This window comes from Cydia fagiglandana, chromosome 24 (genome assembly GCF_963556715.1).
Source record: "Cydia fagiglandana chromosome 24, ilCydFagi1.1, whole genome shotgun sequence".
Taxonomy (NCBI): domain Eukaryota; kingdom Metazoa; phylum Arthropoda; class Insecta; order Lepidoptera; family Tortricidae; genus Cydia; species Cydia fagiglandana.
Genome location: NC_085955.1, coordinates 10,914,168 through 10,931,520, shown reverse-complemented (window position 1 = coordinate 10,931,520; position 17,353 = coordinate 10,914,168). Strand labels below are relative to the sequence as shown.

At 37.1% G+C, this 17,353-nt stretch overlaps 2 protein-coding genes across 2 annotated transcripts in view; one reads left to right on the top strand and one right to left on the bottom strand.

Moving 5' to 3' along the window:
* LOC134676393 (zinc finger protein OZF-like) overlaps positions 1 to 15,532 on the bottom strand; it is a 64,314-nt gene extending 48,782 nt beyond the window's left edge. Inside the window, exons 1-3 of the mRNA XM_063534780.1 lie at positions 15,133 to 15,532; positions 13,797 to 14,078; positions 9,421 to 12,221 (exon numbers count right to left, since the gene is read on the bottom strand). Coding sequence (XP_063390850.1) covers positions 11,185 to 12,221; positions 13,797 to 14,078; positions 15,133 to 15,220 — 1,407 coding nt within the window. The 5' untranslated portion in view covers positions 15,221 to 15,532 and the 3' untranslated portion in view covers positions 9,421 to 11,184. The remainder of the gene's footprint in view (positions 1 to 9,420; positions 12,222 to 13,796; positions 14,079 to 15,132) is intronic.
* LOC134676397 (zinc finger protein 596-like) lies at positions 1,356 to 9,402 on the top strand. Its single transcript, XM_063534783.1, has 5 exons — positions 1,356 to 1,581; positions 3,320 to 3,451; positions 4,893 to 5,030; positions 6,065 to 6,418; positions 7,318 to 9,402. Exons 1-5 carry the CDS (start codon positions 1,437 to 1,439, stop codon positions 7,881 to 7,883), a joined length of 1,335 nt encoding a protein of 444 aa, XP_063390853.1. The 5' UTR covers positions 1,356 to 1,436; the 3' UTR covers positions 7,884 to 9,402.
* Positions 15,533 to 17,353: the final 1,821 nt, after the last annotated feature.

The window sequence follows — 17,353 nt, the reverse complement described above, 5'->3', positions numbered from 1 at the left end:
ACTACAGAATGAGAGATGAATATCGTTATCTCATTCTAACAAATAGCTTTGTCCCTACTTACGTAAGTAAAACTTACAAGTGTAACTCAGGCCTAACAAATAGAGCGTCGACGAAAAAATGACATTGACTAATGACTTGACAAGCTGACAGCTTGCCACATAAAATGTTAACAGATGGCCGTACTAGACTTGATCCGGTCAATCCGGTCGGGTACGCTTGTTTGTTACAAGCGGTTTAAATGAGCCACGAGACCAAAGAATACACGAGCACGAGACGCGCGTGTAGAGTGCGGACAGATTCAAGCGCTTTTTTAACGCGCGTTGAAAATGATAACGCGTAAGGCCCCATTCGCACGACAGCTTAAAAAGCGTTGCGTTAAAACCCGACTTTGGCGCTTTTTTACCGTTTCCAATATTTGTGTTCATATGAACGCTTAAAAATCACTTGTGAGTCGTACTGCCACGTACGCATCTCAGCAAAGCCATACTTTATTTGCTATTACGACGTATTATTTGAATATAGCTCGAATATTTCAGGAATTTGTAAGCATAAGTTGACATTTTTAAGGTGAAACTAATAATAATCTTGACGATTGACACCAAAAATTTACACTTGACAGCCAACTGACAGCAGCGCCGGCGCTTTTTTAACGCTTGTGAGAACATATACACGGAGTTCCGTATGCTCTATTCAATTTGACGCCAACGCTCAACGCCGAAAATCGAACAGTGCTCGATAAAAAAGCGCCGCGCTTAAAAACCGCCTTCGTGTGAATACATACATGGTTATCCATTTGTGTCATTCAAACGCTTTTTTAACGCGCGTTGAAAAAGCTGCCGTGCGAACGGGGCCTAACTCGACGTGCGGGGCTATGCGGGGCAGCAGTAAAGCAGCACCTATTGAAAATGCTTGGGTGACAATTGCATGCCTGTGCCTGCAAATGTCACCCAAGTAAGGTATATCTGATTATATTAGCTGTTAAGTGTATGATGTTAGTTTTTATAATATTTTACATTGATTACGTATGTAAGTAATTATATCAGAGACTCGCACCTGCAGACAAACTGTGTAAACAGTTTTGCAGGGAACTCAATTCGATCGTAAGGTTATTTCTTGTATTAATAATAGTAATAAATAAATAATAAAAAAAAATGCAACGCTTTTTAAGCTGTCGTTTGGCTGTCGTGCGCATAGACTTATGTCGTGCGAATGGGGCCTAAAGGGCTGGCATCCAGAGTATTAAAAAATAATTAAAAAAAACAAAAGATTGACATATGCATAATTCACAATCTCATTGAATTGACATTGACAGCCTGACAGGGCAAGGGCAAGCTGATGGTGGATCAGAGGATGGTATTTTACTTGTGATATATTACTGTATTGTGGCAAAGGCCCATGAGGCTGCTTCTCCAAGAAACAAACAACAAACAGGTGGATGGTGCCATCTGCTGCTGTATATCTATCTCAGTGGGTGCCGCTGTGTGTGATGGCGGGAGTACCTGCGGAGTTTGTATGCGTGAAAGCGGAGCCCGATCAGGAGCACACTGCGGACAACCGTATAGTTCTGCTGCTTGAGCCCAGTAAGTTTTATTATAAGTAGTTCGTTTTTTTAGCATTAGAATGAACTTGAAAGAAAGTAAGTGATCTTAACATGTCTTTTAATTGAAAAATGCTTTAAAAAAATCTGTAACTATTACTTATGAAAGCAGAAGAGTATAAATTATGGTATTAGATTCATAATTGTTACATGTTTGCCGTAACTTATTTTTAAAATGTGTTTTTCAATTAAAAGACACATCAAGACTTTTTACCTTATTTCTAATGCTTAAAAAACGAACTATAGTTTTTGTCATCTGTGTTTGTCATAAATAATGTATTTTCTTTCTTACTACAGATGTGTAAGTATCCAAAAGGTTAGAAAGGTTCTTAGAAATATTCATAGCCTCTAGCCGCCCAGAGACCTATAAAAAGGTCTCCTGTTCCATTCTAATTTGAACTTTGTGTTGACAAAATAATATTTCATTTTGCTTGGCAAGGTTTGACGTATGGGCTGCTAGAGGATAGGAAACAAACGAAATTTTACTGTAAATAGTTTTTTATTACTTTTGTATTAATTATAACTTCTAAGCTCTCGTTTTTATAAAAAAATAAACCAGGCAAGTGCGAGTCGGACTCGCGCACGAAGGGTTCCGTACCATAAAGCAAAAAAAAAACGGAAAAAAATGCAAAAAAAAACGGTCACCCATCCAAGTACTGACCACTCCCGACGTTGCTTAACTTTGGTCAAAAATCACGTTTGTTGTATGGGAGCCCCATTTAAATCTTTATTTTATTCTGTTTTTAGTATTTGTTGTTATAGCGGCAACAGAAATACATCATCTGTGAAAATTTCAACTGTCTAGCTATCACGGTTCGTGAGATACAGCCTGGTGACAGAGACGGACAGACGGACGGACAGCGAAGTCTTAGTAACAGGGTCCCGTTTTACCCTTTGGGTACGGAACCCTAAAAAAAAGAGTCATATTTTCTGGATGCAACGGGTCTAGATGTAAAGTTTTGATTGAAAAGAATGGACAAGATACTGAATTCTATTGAATAATTGAGTAGAATTGTATTTTCATTGGGTTTTCAGTGTTACAAGAATTTCTGTAAGCCAATAATTTTTTAGGGTTCTATACACAAAGGGTAAAAACGGGACCATATCACTAAGACTCCACTGTCTGTCTGTCACGAAGTCATGAGGCTCATGAACTGTGATAGCTAGACAGTTGAAATTTTCACAGATGATGTACAGTACCCTCTTTACCATAAGGGCACATGGGGCCCGTAGATCATAGTAGGAAAATGTTATTTAATTCATTTTTTTTTTATGTTCCAATAGGGCCCCAAATTCCTATGTTTTCAAGGGCCCAGCGTACTTTAAGAAGGGCATTGTGCTAGTTTTCGTCAATTTGACTGATTAGCAAATGATATATTTTGCTAATCCGTCATTTCATTTTTAATTTGATACTCACGAAATATCATTTTTATGTAGATATTTATTTTGTTTAGACTTTAAGGATTGCAATAAGTACAAATATGTGCAGCAATGTAGGTTTATATTCGAATGATGATGATTTAACACATTCATTGCCACTCAGCCAAACAATTTCGTCATATAAAGCAGTAGTACCACAAGCCTGACTATTGGGTCATCCGGCCTGGGAACGAAATCATAAAATACCCGATAGTCACGTTTTCGGCACTGAATGTGTTAAGTGATGAAGTGGAAAACCTTGTGACTTTAAGTTTAACTTAAATGTTTATTTGCAATCGTAGAAATAGAGCGGGTGAAGGAGGAGCCATGCGAGGAGCCCTGGGGCTCCGACTCGGGATGTGAAGGCCCCGGGCACTATGAACAGGACATGGCAGGGCTTGTGCCGGACCACGGACAGTCTATACTAGTTAAAGGTGAGTTGCTTTATCTATTTATCGATTTGTTGCGTGTTCCATTTTCGAAAACTTTTGGCTGTGGCGCGGAACAATCATTTCATGACACATCAGCCATGCCATGCGCCATAGAATATGATGACACTCCTCCCGTGTCATACGCCACACGTAAAAAAACATTGATGACACGGCAGGTGTATCATCAGCCCCGAATCGGTTAAATCATCTAATACAACCCTTATTGTGTTTGCAATTAAGGCCAAAACCTGCCATACAAACTGCCACCAGGTACTTTCTGCTAATACACCAAATATAAGTTATTACTAACATAATATGGATGTATTAGTATCCGAAATAAATGCTTTCATTTCATTTCATAAATATTTTATCTAAGGCAATACAATTGAGGTTACTTTATGCCATTTGCATACAGGGCGTCCCACGCTATGCCACATGGAGGGAAAGTATTGTAGATGTTGTAGATGGAACATTTTACTGAAAGAAGACATTATTTTAATTTAATAAACAATTTAAAATGCATTCATAGATTTTTATTTAAAAATAAAAAGGATTATTTTTTGCTAAATAACATAGTGTCAGAAATAAACGGAAGACCATGAATATCCACCACAACATGGTCAATAAATCGACAGGGAGCGAAATAATCAAAAGAGTGCGACTTTGTAATCTTTGTATTCAACAGAATGGGACTAATTTTGAGCATTTGATAAATTAAATTGATTAATGTTGAATTAAAAATGTTAATATTAATGGTCTTCCTTTTATTTCTGACACTATGTTATTTAGCAAAAAATAATCCGTATGAGATCCGTATAAGCCTTTCGTTCGATATGATAAAGCTACAGGGTAATTTTTTTTCTTGTGTATGGTTTGATTCCCGGTTAGGGAATGCAAATCGGTTATTTTTGTATGGAAATAACCGCGGTTTCGGTTAATAACCGATTATTTCCATACAAAAAATAACCGAAAATAACCGATTTGCATTCCCTATTCCTGGTTCAACCGTGTAATTATTTAAAAATCTATGAATGCAGTTTAAATTGTTAACATAATGTCTTCTTTCAGTAAAATGGATCCATCTACAATATTCAAGATAATTTCCCTTCATGTGGCATAGCCGTGGGACGCCCTGTATATAGTTCGTATTTTTTAGCATTAGAAATAAGGTAAACAATCTTGATGTATCTTTTAATTGAAAAACACATTTTAAAAATATGTTACGACAAATATGTAACACTTATGAATAGAATACAATCTTTTATTTTCTTCTACTTTCATAAGTAATAGTTATTGATTTTTAAAAAGCGTTTTTCTATTAAATACATGTCAAGATCGCTTATCTTCTTTCAAGTTCTTTCTAATGCTAAAAAAACGAACTATAATCTACTAATTATTACCAAGCTTCTTAGTAAGTAACCATAATGTTTATTCGCAGTTAAAGTAGAAAAGGAAGAGGTGAAGGATGAATCAGTATGCAAGGAGGAGCCCCCGGGCTCCGACACAGGACCCTGTAGCCCCGGGCCATACTCCGCACAGGCGGAGCTTGCGCCCGAGCTGTATATAGAGACCCAGCATAGAGGTGAGTTGCTTTATTCATACGTTAAAAACACGGACATGAATACACCCTATAACGCGGTATGTATATATTAATAATAACTCCACGGCCGACTTCGGCCACGGCGACTGCTGTCAACTCCGTTGCTGTCTCTGGTGTGCTCGCAAGTAGCTGATGTAGCCGATCTTGTTAGTATAAGTTTGCGAATATTGCGGGCATGTGAGCACACCGTTAACATAGTTATAGGGTATTGCTGCAGGTGGTCTGGTATGTATATATTGTATAATCAGACTATGAATCCTGCCTTCCTTATGTTATCCGGGCATTTTGCAATGAGTTTTTCGGAACTTATGTACGAAATATCATTTGATATTTATCACTAGCTTTTCTATGAAGGAAAACATCGTGAGGAAACCTGCATACATCTGCGAAGAAATTCAAAGGTGTATGTGAAGTCCCCAATCCGCAGTGAGGACTATAGCCCAAGCCTTCTCGCGCATGAGAGGAGGCCTGTGCCCAGCAGTGGGACGTATATAGGCTGAATTATTATTATTATATACACAGTGGCAAAGTAATGATTCTTTAGAAGGTTTTTAAAGCTATGAAGAGTTTTAGCACACCTTATTTCTAACGGCAGATTGTGAAAATAAGTACTAAGTTTCGTGTTTTATTGATTTCGCTATAATCGTTTGAGACTATCAACCGTACCGAAACTTCCTTGACAAAATTCTTGTACTCGTAGGTAACTTTAATGTTTTAACTATGTTAAAATGTTCTTTGTTTCAGTTGCAAACCAATATGGTACTTATTGTCGGTCAATAAGGCAGTATTTCCATATAGCTTCAATTTGAAATCGGCCTTATTGACAACCGACGATGTGGTACATTTTAGTTGAAAACGTCACAAATGTTCTTTGTTTCAGTTGCAAACCAATATGGTACTTATTGTCGGTCAATAAGGCAGTATTTCCATATAGCTTCAATTTGAAATCGGCCTTATTGACAACCGACGATGTGGTACATTTTAGTTGAAAACGTCACAAATGTTCTTTGTTTCAGTTGCAAACCAAACAGGATTCACTAAAAGTGATCCACTGCAGAAGTGCGAAGTTCAACACAAGTCCATCTCTGACCAGAACCAATCACCAGAGAGTCAGGCACAGAACTCTGCTGATCAACGAATGGCTGTAGCGGGGACTCCGCAAGACATCGACGAAGTCTTCGAATGCGAGACATGTGGCAAAACATTCAATAAAATATTCTACTTTACCTCACACATGCAACTACACGAGTACAACTTGAAAATCGTTGAAACGAAAACAAAAACATACTCCTGCGACACGTGCGGAAAACAATTTGAGACTAAAAAGCTTTTACGTGAGCACGAGTTGACACACGTGACCCGTGACTACCGTGAGTACTCTTGCCAATTTTGCGGTAAAACGTTTAGTTATATGTATCAACTGACGAGTCATACAAGAGTTCACGCGGGTGAGAAACCATACAAGTGCACAATGTGTGCAAGACGATTCGCGTGGACTAGCAGTTTAGCATGTCACGAACGATCGCACATTGGACAGAAACCGGATGTTAGCAATGTGTGCGATAAGGGCTTTGGATATTACAGAATGGATGACCACCGCTTGCCTAAAGCTGTCGATAATCGATCGATACGAGTTGGCAGTGGGTGGGCACCTGCTCAACAAGGACGTACGGCATCTGAGGGCTTGCGCCAAAGACCCTGAGCGTTAGGAGGATAACCGCCTCACAAGCCTAGACACAAAACGCCAATTACAGAAAGAGATACCTAAGCCTATATCCTACGCTCAACGAAGCTGGCCAATTTTATTGTCACCCGTGCAATAGGGTATTATATATAGATATTACAGCAATTTTCACTAGACAAGTAGACATAGACAGACTCACACCATACGCAAAAAGACTTTATCCTGTGACGAATGTGGTAATCAATTTTACGATAAATATTGTCTAACTATTCATATGAGGGTTCATACTGGCGAAAAACCCTACGGCTGCGAAATATGCGGAAAAATATACAAGCAAATATAGTTTTATCAGTCATGGTGGAACTATGACCTGTTTGTTCAAAAGTTGAAAGCCTATTTAATTGATAAGGCATTCTTTACGGTTAGGGAATTCTGCAGTAAATTTAACATTAAATAATTTCATAAATTGACATTTGTGATGTATGTATAAGTTTTAATGATTGTTGTTTTTTGAAGTGAAAACTTCTTGTTATAAACCATACTTAAAACTAACCAAATTCAATTCTATTTTCAAATTGGTTTCAGTTGCAAACCAAACTGGAATCGCGAAACAAGATCCACTGCAAAAGTGCGAAGTTCAACACAAGTCCATATCTGCCCAGCACCGATCACAAGCCAATCAGAGACGTAAGGCTGTGGCGGGTACTCCGCAAGACATCGACGAAGTCTTCGAATGCGAGACATGTGGCAAAACATTCAATCAAATATTCTACTTTACCTCGCACATGCAACTACACGAGTACAACTTGAAAATCGTTGAAACGGAAACGGAAACATACTCCTGCAATTCCTGCGGAAAACAATTTGCGACTAAAAAACTTTTACGTGCGCACGCGTTGACACACGTGACCCGTCACCCTTGCAAAATTTGCGGTGAAACGTTTAGATTTTTGTATAAACTGAGGGATCATAAAAGAGTTCACACGAGTGAGAAACCACGACCCTACGACTGCGAAAAAAATATACGAGCAAAATCTAGCTTAATCGGTCATGGTGGAACTCATAGCGTCGGGTACTCATGTGAGATATGTAATACGACATACTCGCATTTAAATAGTTTAATGTATCATACCACAAAGTATCACAGTTAGACATAGAGTGCTCACTCCATACATCAGTGTTGTTACAAAAAAAAGTCTAATACCAGACTTTTCGGTCGGTGCTACATCTATTGTCATTTGACAGTATAGGTACTAATACTAATTAAAATTAACGTCGCTGTCAAAAAATCTGTTCGAAGCGGTGACGCTCGCCAGTACCTCTAATAAGTTTTATTAAATTTTAACAACTTTTTTGTATGCAAGTTATAATTATTATGTTTTGTGTTTCATAAGAAAATGGTAAAGTATATGAATAATTGGTCATTTTGTGTGCATAAGGCATAATAATAAAGATAATCACTGGTAAATTGGAATGTACACCACGGTTACCGTTGACAAGTTTGTAAAGATGTACTTACATTCAACTACGGTAACCACCGTGTACGTTGCCAACCTATCTGTACTTAACTTTTGTTTTGAATCTATCGATTTTACGTGTCCTTGTTTATTTAAAATATTTTTAAACAGAATGGTTTCCTTTCTTTGTCTGTAGTATTTAACACTATGTAGATCGCATAAGATTTTAGCTTTAATTCACGTAAAAAATGTATGTTCTGATTATGAATCAGATTCCGATGAGGAACCAACGCGCATTCAAACAATACTATTCTGACGATAGCCCTGATCCACCTTCTTTAAATTCTTCTTTGGGGCGATTAAAATTTGCTAGACAGCTTGTCGGACGAGGATGAGGTCGATAAATATAATCAAGCACGATTTAATTCCGAAAGCACGTTGATTCTCTTTCGAGCGTATTAGAGTTGTGTAATCTCCATCTACAGTTATTTATGATGCTTTGCCTACACTACACTTGAACACTCATCGCCATTAACTACATACTAGGGCAACAAGAGGTTCATATAAACACGTGAAATGTAACAGCCTGAAAAAAAACAGAATTAGATACAGCTTTAGGTTACTTTTAGAACTTCCGGTTTGAGCTATTCGAAGGACATTGTAAAGCGACGAAGATTGGTAACCGATGAAATGAAAGTTGAGAAACTGTGCCATAAGAAAAAAAATACAAAAGGCTCTGAAATAGCGTCCTACAGAGTTATAGACAGTCTTTGGTTTAACAACATGGGGCATTTTCCTGAGAGTGGACCGTAAAATGTACACTACTACAGGGATAGACAAAATTTTATAGCGTCAAATGCAATATGCTCCTTTGTTTAATTGTCGGAGAAACAAAAAAACTAAATTGCTTTTAACAATTTCACACTAAATTATGTTTTTTCATAATAATTTACGTTAATTTTTATATAATATTTTACTGGCTTCTTGGCAGCGGTAATCAGCGTGTACATAGAACAATGTTACTTTTCTTGTTATAAAATTGGCAACGTGCATGTGATGTACATAGATTTTCTGAAAAACCGATAATACTGGGTTTTTTTCAAACATTTTTCTGTAGACCCCCAGACGGTATTCAATAAAGGTATGCTACTATATTACTTGTTTTTACAAATTTTTTCTCTTGCCAATTTAAGGGTTAATATCGACTATGAAAATACTAATATTTTGGTACCAAAACTGATATATGGAGCGAGCACTCTTGCCTTACTATATTTCTCTATGGTAGGTACCCATAATATAATGTTTTCAAATGTTTAATTTGAACCCTATTTTATAAGTAAATTGGAACGAATTTCGTTTGCTTTAAAAAGCAATGAAACAAAAAAAAACTACTTTATTTAGTTCATGGAAGGTTCAATAGTTATTTGTTTTACAAGGGGGCAAAGTTGTTGTTTAACCGCTCGTGCTAAAATTGATACCCGAGCAAGCGAAAGATTCCATAATTGAACCACGAGCGTAGCGAGTGGTTCGAAAAATGGAATCTTTAGCGTTGCGAGGGTTTCAAAGCACGAGTGTTAAACAAAATTTGCCCCCGAATGAAACACAAAATTTTTCACCACACCAACCCGAAGCAAATATTAAATGTAAAATATTAAACAAAATCAAACCAAATCAAATCCAAACGAATGTTATTAAATATATATCATCCAAAATCATTATTTAAAAGTCAATTGGCAGAACTGCCAGCAAACTTAAGAAAACAACTCAAAATTTGCATTTAATTACTTTGCCTCACATGTGAATAAAATGCAACTTTGCTATCAGTTTTTGAAGTGCAAAGTAAGCCTTTCCGAGCTGGTGTGGTGAAAATTATATTGCACGATTGTCATTTAGTCTCAGGAGGTGAAGTGACCCTTTTTTTAGTTATATTATTTATGAATATTAATTAAATTTTAGATTTAAGCTAGTTAATAGTTTAGTTTAGTCTTAGAGCATTTAATAACTGGAGTCGCCTTTAACAGCTTATCCCTCTGCCGAAAAACTTGCACAATTGTGCAAACTTTTGTATGGTCCTACATGGCTATTTGTACGTTACGTACAAATCATGTAGAAATAGTAACATTTGACGTCCCCTCCCGCAAAAATTGGCAGACTGATTCGTAAAAGAAATGACAGTCCTGACGTCTCCAGTTACTAATTCCTCTAAGAGTTTAGAACCACTGTAAAATGTATTCATCCTTACTTGTCCTATTTATCATGTAAGCAAACACTTCCCGAAGACATTATCACGCTTTTCTCTGGAATTACACAATAATTATCACTTAAAATGTTGTTGTCTACTTAAAGAAACTCACAAAATATTGAAATCCACTAAACAACCACTGAAAAATATAATTTGTAATAAGATTTTCATCTATAATAGCAGTAACGAACGTTACTTCTAGATTCTCCATGAATCGTATTGTTGGAATGTTACTTTGACGTCAGTCACGTTTGTTTATATATGTCAAATATTAATATAAATACAATGTCAAAATAATACACTGGTTTCATATATATTCATATATCTTTATTGCGTCCATGTTCATTTTTACATAGGATGGTATTAAAACATCATAAAGTCGGTACAAGAGACCCCGCTAGGGCATGGCAATAATATTAATACTAATGGTGACCATTTACAAATCATACTTGTTTTATTTACCTCCCTCTTTCTCTTTACCTCTTAGACTTGGAGCATTTAATTACTGGAGTCGCCATTAAGAGCTTACCCCTCTGCCGAAAAACTTGCAGAATTGTGCAAACTTTTGTATGGACTGACATGGCTATTTGTACGTTACGTACAATTCATGTAGAAATAGCAATACATTTGACGTCCCCCGCAAAAATCGCTCGAAGCTCTTAGAGCATTTAGTAACTGGAGACGTCATGGCTGTCATTTTCTGTACAAAACAGTCTGCCGATTATTGCGTTGAAAATAAATAAATTAACACAGTTATTCATTCTCCACGTGGTTATATGTTAGTCTATGTCTTTTCAATTGGATCAACTGTCCAAACTGTCTGTTACATACTTGGCATGAATGTGGTTTCACGTCGCTATGAACGCGTTTGTGAGCGCTTAGCTGCCCCAACTGTACAAACCGCTTTTGACATATTTCACACTCGTACGGTTTCTCCCCCGTATGAATACGCTTATGATTGGTCAAAGTAGACGAACGTTTAAACTCTTTCTTGCATACTTCGCACGCAAAAGGCTTTTCATTCGAATGTATTCGACGATGTTTAACCAAATCACCCAAATATCTGAACGGTTTTTTGCATACTTCGCATGGGAAAGGCTTCTCACCAGTGTGTAAACGTTTATGACATAAGTAAGCACTGAAATGCACAAATTGCTTCTTACATACGTCGCATGTGTAGGGTTTTTCGCCATTGTGGATCCTCTTATGAATAGTTAAAGTCGTCGAACGTGTAAAGTGCTTATCACATATTTCGCATGAGAAGCGTTTTTCACTCGCGTTTTTGCAAGCGTTTCTTATATGATTTTCCAATTTATCTTTTTTCATGAACTGCTTATTGCATGTATCGCATGTGAATGTCTTTTCACCTGTGTGGCTTCGAATATGAGTACTTAAATTAAGCGAACGCGAAAAAACTTTGTTACATACGTCGCATTTAAAGTTCTTTCCACCAGTATGAATGATTTTATGTTTGTTTAGATAATGCTTTAGCTTAAACTTTTTTTTGCATTCGTCGCACGAATAAGGTTTGTCCTCTCTGTGGATTTTTTTATGAGTGCTTAAAGTGTTCGCCCGGGAAAACCGTTTGTGGCAAACATCGCATGAAAAGTTCTTTTCATTTGTATGTACTATTATATGTTTGTTTAAATAATATTTTTTCTTGAATTGCTTTTTGCATATCTTGCACGAGTGTGGCCTTTGGATAACAGACGAACTAGGTTCTTCTTGCTTGAGTTCCTTGTGTTTTTCCTTTTCTTTATTCTCCTTCTTCACAGTTATTGAATTCGATTCTGAAAACAAGCAAAGTTTACACTTAAGAGGCCATAAACGTGCACATTAGCGCCACTGCTAAATAATCGTGATTATTTTAATTTAACGAAAGATATAGAAAATAGAGGGACGCTACGTACTGTATTTAAGTACCTATTGAATATATCAAACTAGTTTCTATGTTGCTGGATTCGTCGATATATGAACTCAAAACAAACAGCCGTTTTAATAATAATAAATCATTTATTCCAGACAACATCGATCCATAGGTATACATTTAAGATAAAATTAAAAATATATAAAATTAGGTATAGGTATAACATAAAGATACTTGACTAGACATTACAATTAAATTAAACTTAGCATTTGATAATAAATAATAAAATTCATTGATTATTAAAAGATTAAAATGTAATACTATAAAAAACACTGTAAATATATGCGCAGTCCAATTTAATTAAAATGTCAAAACTTAAAACTAAAATCAATAAAAATAGGTATATAGTTTTAACTTTGGAAGCAACTTTTAACTTTTCGCTATTGGATTTTGCCGATTCCGCGTCGAATGAGGGGGAACCCTACACGTAATCTTACTTCCACCTTTCACCCGCCTATAGTTAGTTTTTTTAAAAAATAATGTAAACATCTAACAATCTGGGTAAACATCAGCAATGGAGGAGGCCTTTACCCACTAGGGACACAGAATAAATAATAGTACTACCGTACAGAAAGGAAGCTTCCTACAAAACCGAAGTTTGACAGCGGTTCAGGGTCGAATCATGCTATCCCTTTCTAATATATGACACTATCCCTTTCGGCTATTTAGGGTTGTCAAAATTCAAGTGATTATCTTATCTGTGGTCGTGCACGCAGAAGGAAGTCAAGTGGTGCCAACCCTAATAATTGCTCGGAGCAATGCTGAGCCGAGCGGAGCCGAGTTTGACCGATCTCAGGAGTTTCGCACCCCTGCTAGGGATTCATTCGTAAAACACATATTATAAGTCATAGTTTTATTTTCAATTTTTTATGTAAACACTTCACAATGAATAAAGGGCTTTTTTATTTTTTATTTATTTTATTATTTTAAGGTAAACATCTTGATGTGTCTTTTTATTGAATTTGTTTCAGAAATAAGGTAAACAATCTTGATGTGTCTTTATATGATACAGCTAATATGTAACAAATATGAATCTAATACAATCATTTATATTTTTCTGCTTTCATAAGTACTAGTTACTGATTTTTAAAAAATGTTTTTCAATTAAAGGACATGTCAAGACCGCTTACCTTCTACCTATAGTTCGTATTTTTTAGCATTAGAAAGAACTTGAAAGAAGGTAAGAGATCTTGACAAGTCTTTTAATTGAAAAACGCTTTTTAAAAATCAGTAAGTATTACTTATGAAAGCAGAAGAATATAAATTATCGTATTAGATTCATAATTGTTACATATTTGCCATAACTTATTCTTAAAATGTGTTTTTCAATTGAAAGACACATCAAGATTGTTTACCTTATTTATAATGCAAAAAAAAAACGAACTATAACGCTAAAAAAAACGAACTATAGATTCAGCTTTAGAATGAGGAAACTCACCAGCATGTTCATTTGTTTTTGGCTGCACCTCTTCCGGTCCTAGCACGAGCTCGTCTTTAATTTCATGGTTGGCATACAGCGGAGACACTCGCTCATCTTTAATTTCATGGTTGGCATACAGCGGAGACACTCGCTCGTCGCTCGCTCTGTCAGATGGCTCGATCTTCACACAAACTGGTTCTTTTATCCGATGGTCGTTCAGCCCGGCTCGCTCGCTGCCCGTTCTTTCGGAGCATGGCTCAATCTTCACATGCAGCGGCTCAAGCTCTACTTCTACCTTAACTGCAAACAATATATTAGATGTTCCTTTTAAATTATTCTAAGCTAGTTACTGAGAAAAATCATTTCCCAGTAGTTCCTACCAACATATATAAGATAAGATAAGATAATATTTATTCATTAAAACTTATGCTAATTTGATTTACACAATGGTAAATTTATATATTTCGGAGATCTCAGAAACGGCTCTAACAATTTCGATGAAATTTGCTATATTGGTATCATAGGACCTAGGTACCTATTATGAATGACTTCCGGTATAAGAAATTTTATTTTTAATGGTATATATGAAATGAATAATGCCTGACATGTAATGTTTAAAATATTATGAATAAATGTCTATGTCTATGTCAGAGTATACACTCATGTTATAAACAGGGCCATCTTAAACTAAACTGAGGCCCGTGGGCATAAGAATTTAGGGGCCTTTTGGAATGTAAAGAAAGCGAATTAACACTTTGACTACTGAGAACCTGCCTGGTAGGCACTCGTAATGTTAGCTCAGATGCCGGACAACCCGCCCAGCGGGTTCTTTTGTACGCAGATATAGACGACCGGTTTCTGGGGTAGTGCGCCGTTTTTTGCCCGGTTGCGAAAGTGTTAAACTAACGTTTTCTAATATTATCCTCTATTTAATATCAATACTCAAATATCGGCACTATTTTGAAAAAATCTCAAATCTTGTTCTGTCAATCAAAAGAAAAATATGATATCTATGTACAGAATGCATACAGTTATTGCCTTTCAACTTGGAGTAGCAGTGATACGAGATTTTTTCAAAGTAGTGCCGAAATATTGTTACTGTCTGTCCTTCAGGGCCCCCTGAGGATGGGGGCCCTGGGCACGGGGCCCGTGTGCCATTAGGGCCCCCCCACATCTGGCGTCTTTCGAGCGTCGGCGTCGGTCCAGCGCTATGGAAAATGACGTCGCTGCGCAGTTGCGTCGACGTTGCGTCGACGTCGGCCGTAGAATTGTAGACGCCGACGCTCGAAAGACGCCAGATGTGGGGGGGCCCTTAATGGTTATAAAGAATAAAGTACAGTTCAGAACAACTCACTGTGTCCGCCCATCTGTAACTCGTATGGCGCCTCGTCCTCTGACACGGGTTCCTCTTTCACGCGCAACTCTGCCATCTTGCTTTCCATTAGAGCGTCGTTCTTTATTTAAACTTTATTGCACAAAAGAACAATGATTCGAAACCAATATTGAATCAAAATTAAACCCAATATCTTCGTTCTGGTGTGACAATTAGCAGGCAAGGCAATTATTCATTAATGGAAGAAGAACTAAGACAACAACAATAGAAAATTGGTCTTATTCCTCGCGTCATCCTGGCATTTTGCCACGGCTCATGGGAGCCTGGGGTCCGCTTGACAACTAACTCTTGTATAAGTATTAGTGAAGTATTTTATTAGCCAAAAAGAAGATTGGTATTGGTATTTTAAATACGGTCATTGGACAGGGGCAACATAGGCCATAGGCACGATGAAGTTAGAAAGCCATGGAAATGTCAAATATGACACTGACACATTGACAGGAGGCGTCACTTGTAACTTGCACAGACTTGGTAAGGCGTGACCGACGGGAACAATTTTTCACCATGAGCCCTTAAGCCTCATACCCACGAGCGCTTTTAGAAAGCGCGTTTGAATGACACAAAATGGATATATGTGTATTTATTAGGGATGTACCGACTAGTCGGGGAAGCCGACTATCCGGCCCAAGGGCCCAACCTTTTCTGTTCTCTTTCACGACGCAGCAACTAGTATCTTTTCTCTCTCCTCGCTCTTTTAAAATGCCGTTTGTCAAAAAAGGACAACCATACTGTTGACAAGGTGGACTTCAAATCAAGTGTTGCCTTTCTTGATGCGCCCAGGCTGTGTATGTGTGCGTAAAAGCGTATATGTGTGCTCTTTTAGGGATGTGAAAAGTCGATTTTAATCATGTTATATATCGATAAACGCTACACAGCGGAACGAAATAGCGATTAATTGAAGCTTCAATATCTTCGTTAAACATAAACATAATTGAAATGCTAATGGATAATGAATATATTATAATTAGTGATGTACCGACTATTGATTTGGCCGACTAGCCGACTAGCCGACTAATCGGCGCTCGAATGGCCGATTAGTCGGCCGACTAGTCGGCTAGTCGGCCAGATCATTAGTTTCGTATAAGATTAGGTGAAAAACAATAGTTTTGCTCTTTTGGTTGCGCTATTCATAAATTAGCTTGGCAAAAAGGTGTTCTCTATAGGTTCAAAAACCTATCACAAGAATCCTCGTTCACTTTCTGTCTTTCTTTTATTTTGCAATCCTGAGCACACCGTCAGTAGGTACAACTTGTAGGAGGTATTTCCAAGGCTCTATTTCTCGTACGTAGTCGCCAGTTAAGAACTTATCCCCTGTGGTCAGCGTCTTTACGAGCAACGTGCCCTGTTTATAAGTCTCTAAATTCTGCAATAACATTAATAGTTCCCCATGGCTCCACCATTAAATATAAAAATAAATGTTGCCTGAAAATAAATGTTTTCATTTCATTAAAAAAAACAAGAACTGATAATAAAATCCTTTAAGTATAGAACTTGGCCATGAAATTACACGGGAATCAGTTGAGATCGACCTGAGGAAAACACCAGCCCACCACCACACGATAACGATCAAACGGTCAATTATATGAACAAAAGTTTTCACACCCTGAATAGGTATTTTAGTAAAATAGAAATAAAACATATGGTAAATATTGACTGTTGGTTTCTTTTTTTTTCTGTTTTTCTTTCACTAATAAAGTGCCGACTAATCGGCCATTTTTGCCGACTAGTCGCCGACTAATCGCCGACTACAAATGTGGCCGGATAGTCGGCTTTCCCGACTAGTCGGTACATCCCTAATTATAATATAATAATATAATTCAATTATTAAACACCTATTTTAGGAGGTATTTATGTATTTTAATTAAATATCTGAACTTTCCCTTGGTTCCCTGCTGGGGCGTGACTATAAAATTGTGATCTAATAACCACAATAAGGAATAAAAGCGTTTTTGGTCATTTTAGGTATCGTTAAGCCTTTGAAGTAAAATTAAAATTGCAAGAAATGTCGATAGTTTATCGATATGACTTTATCGACATGGCTACAGCAACGTGGGCCTCATTGTTAATCGTACACTAAACAAAAGTGGCAACAGTGACAGCTCGCTGAGACACCGTCTATATATATATTATGTCTATGATCCGGCCTCATTTGTAGTCGGCGATTAGTCGTTGACTAGTCGGC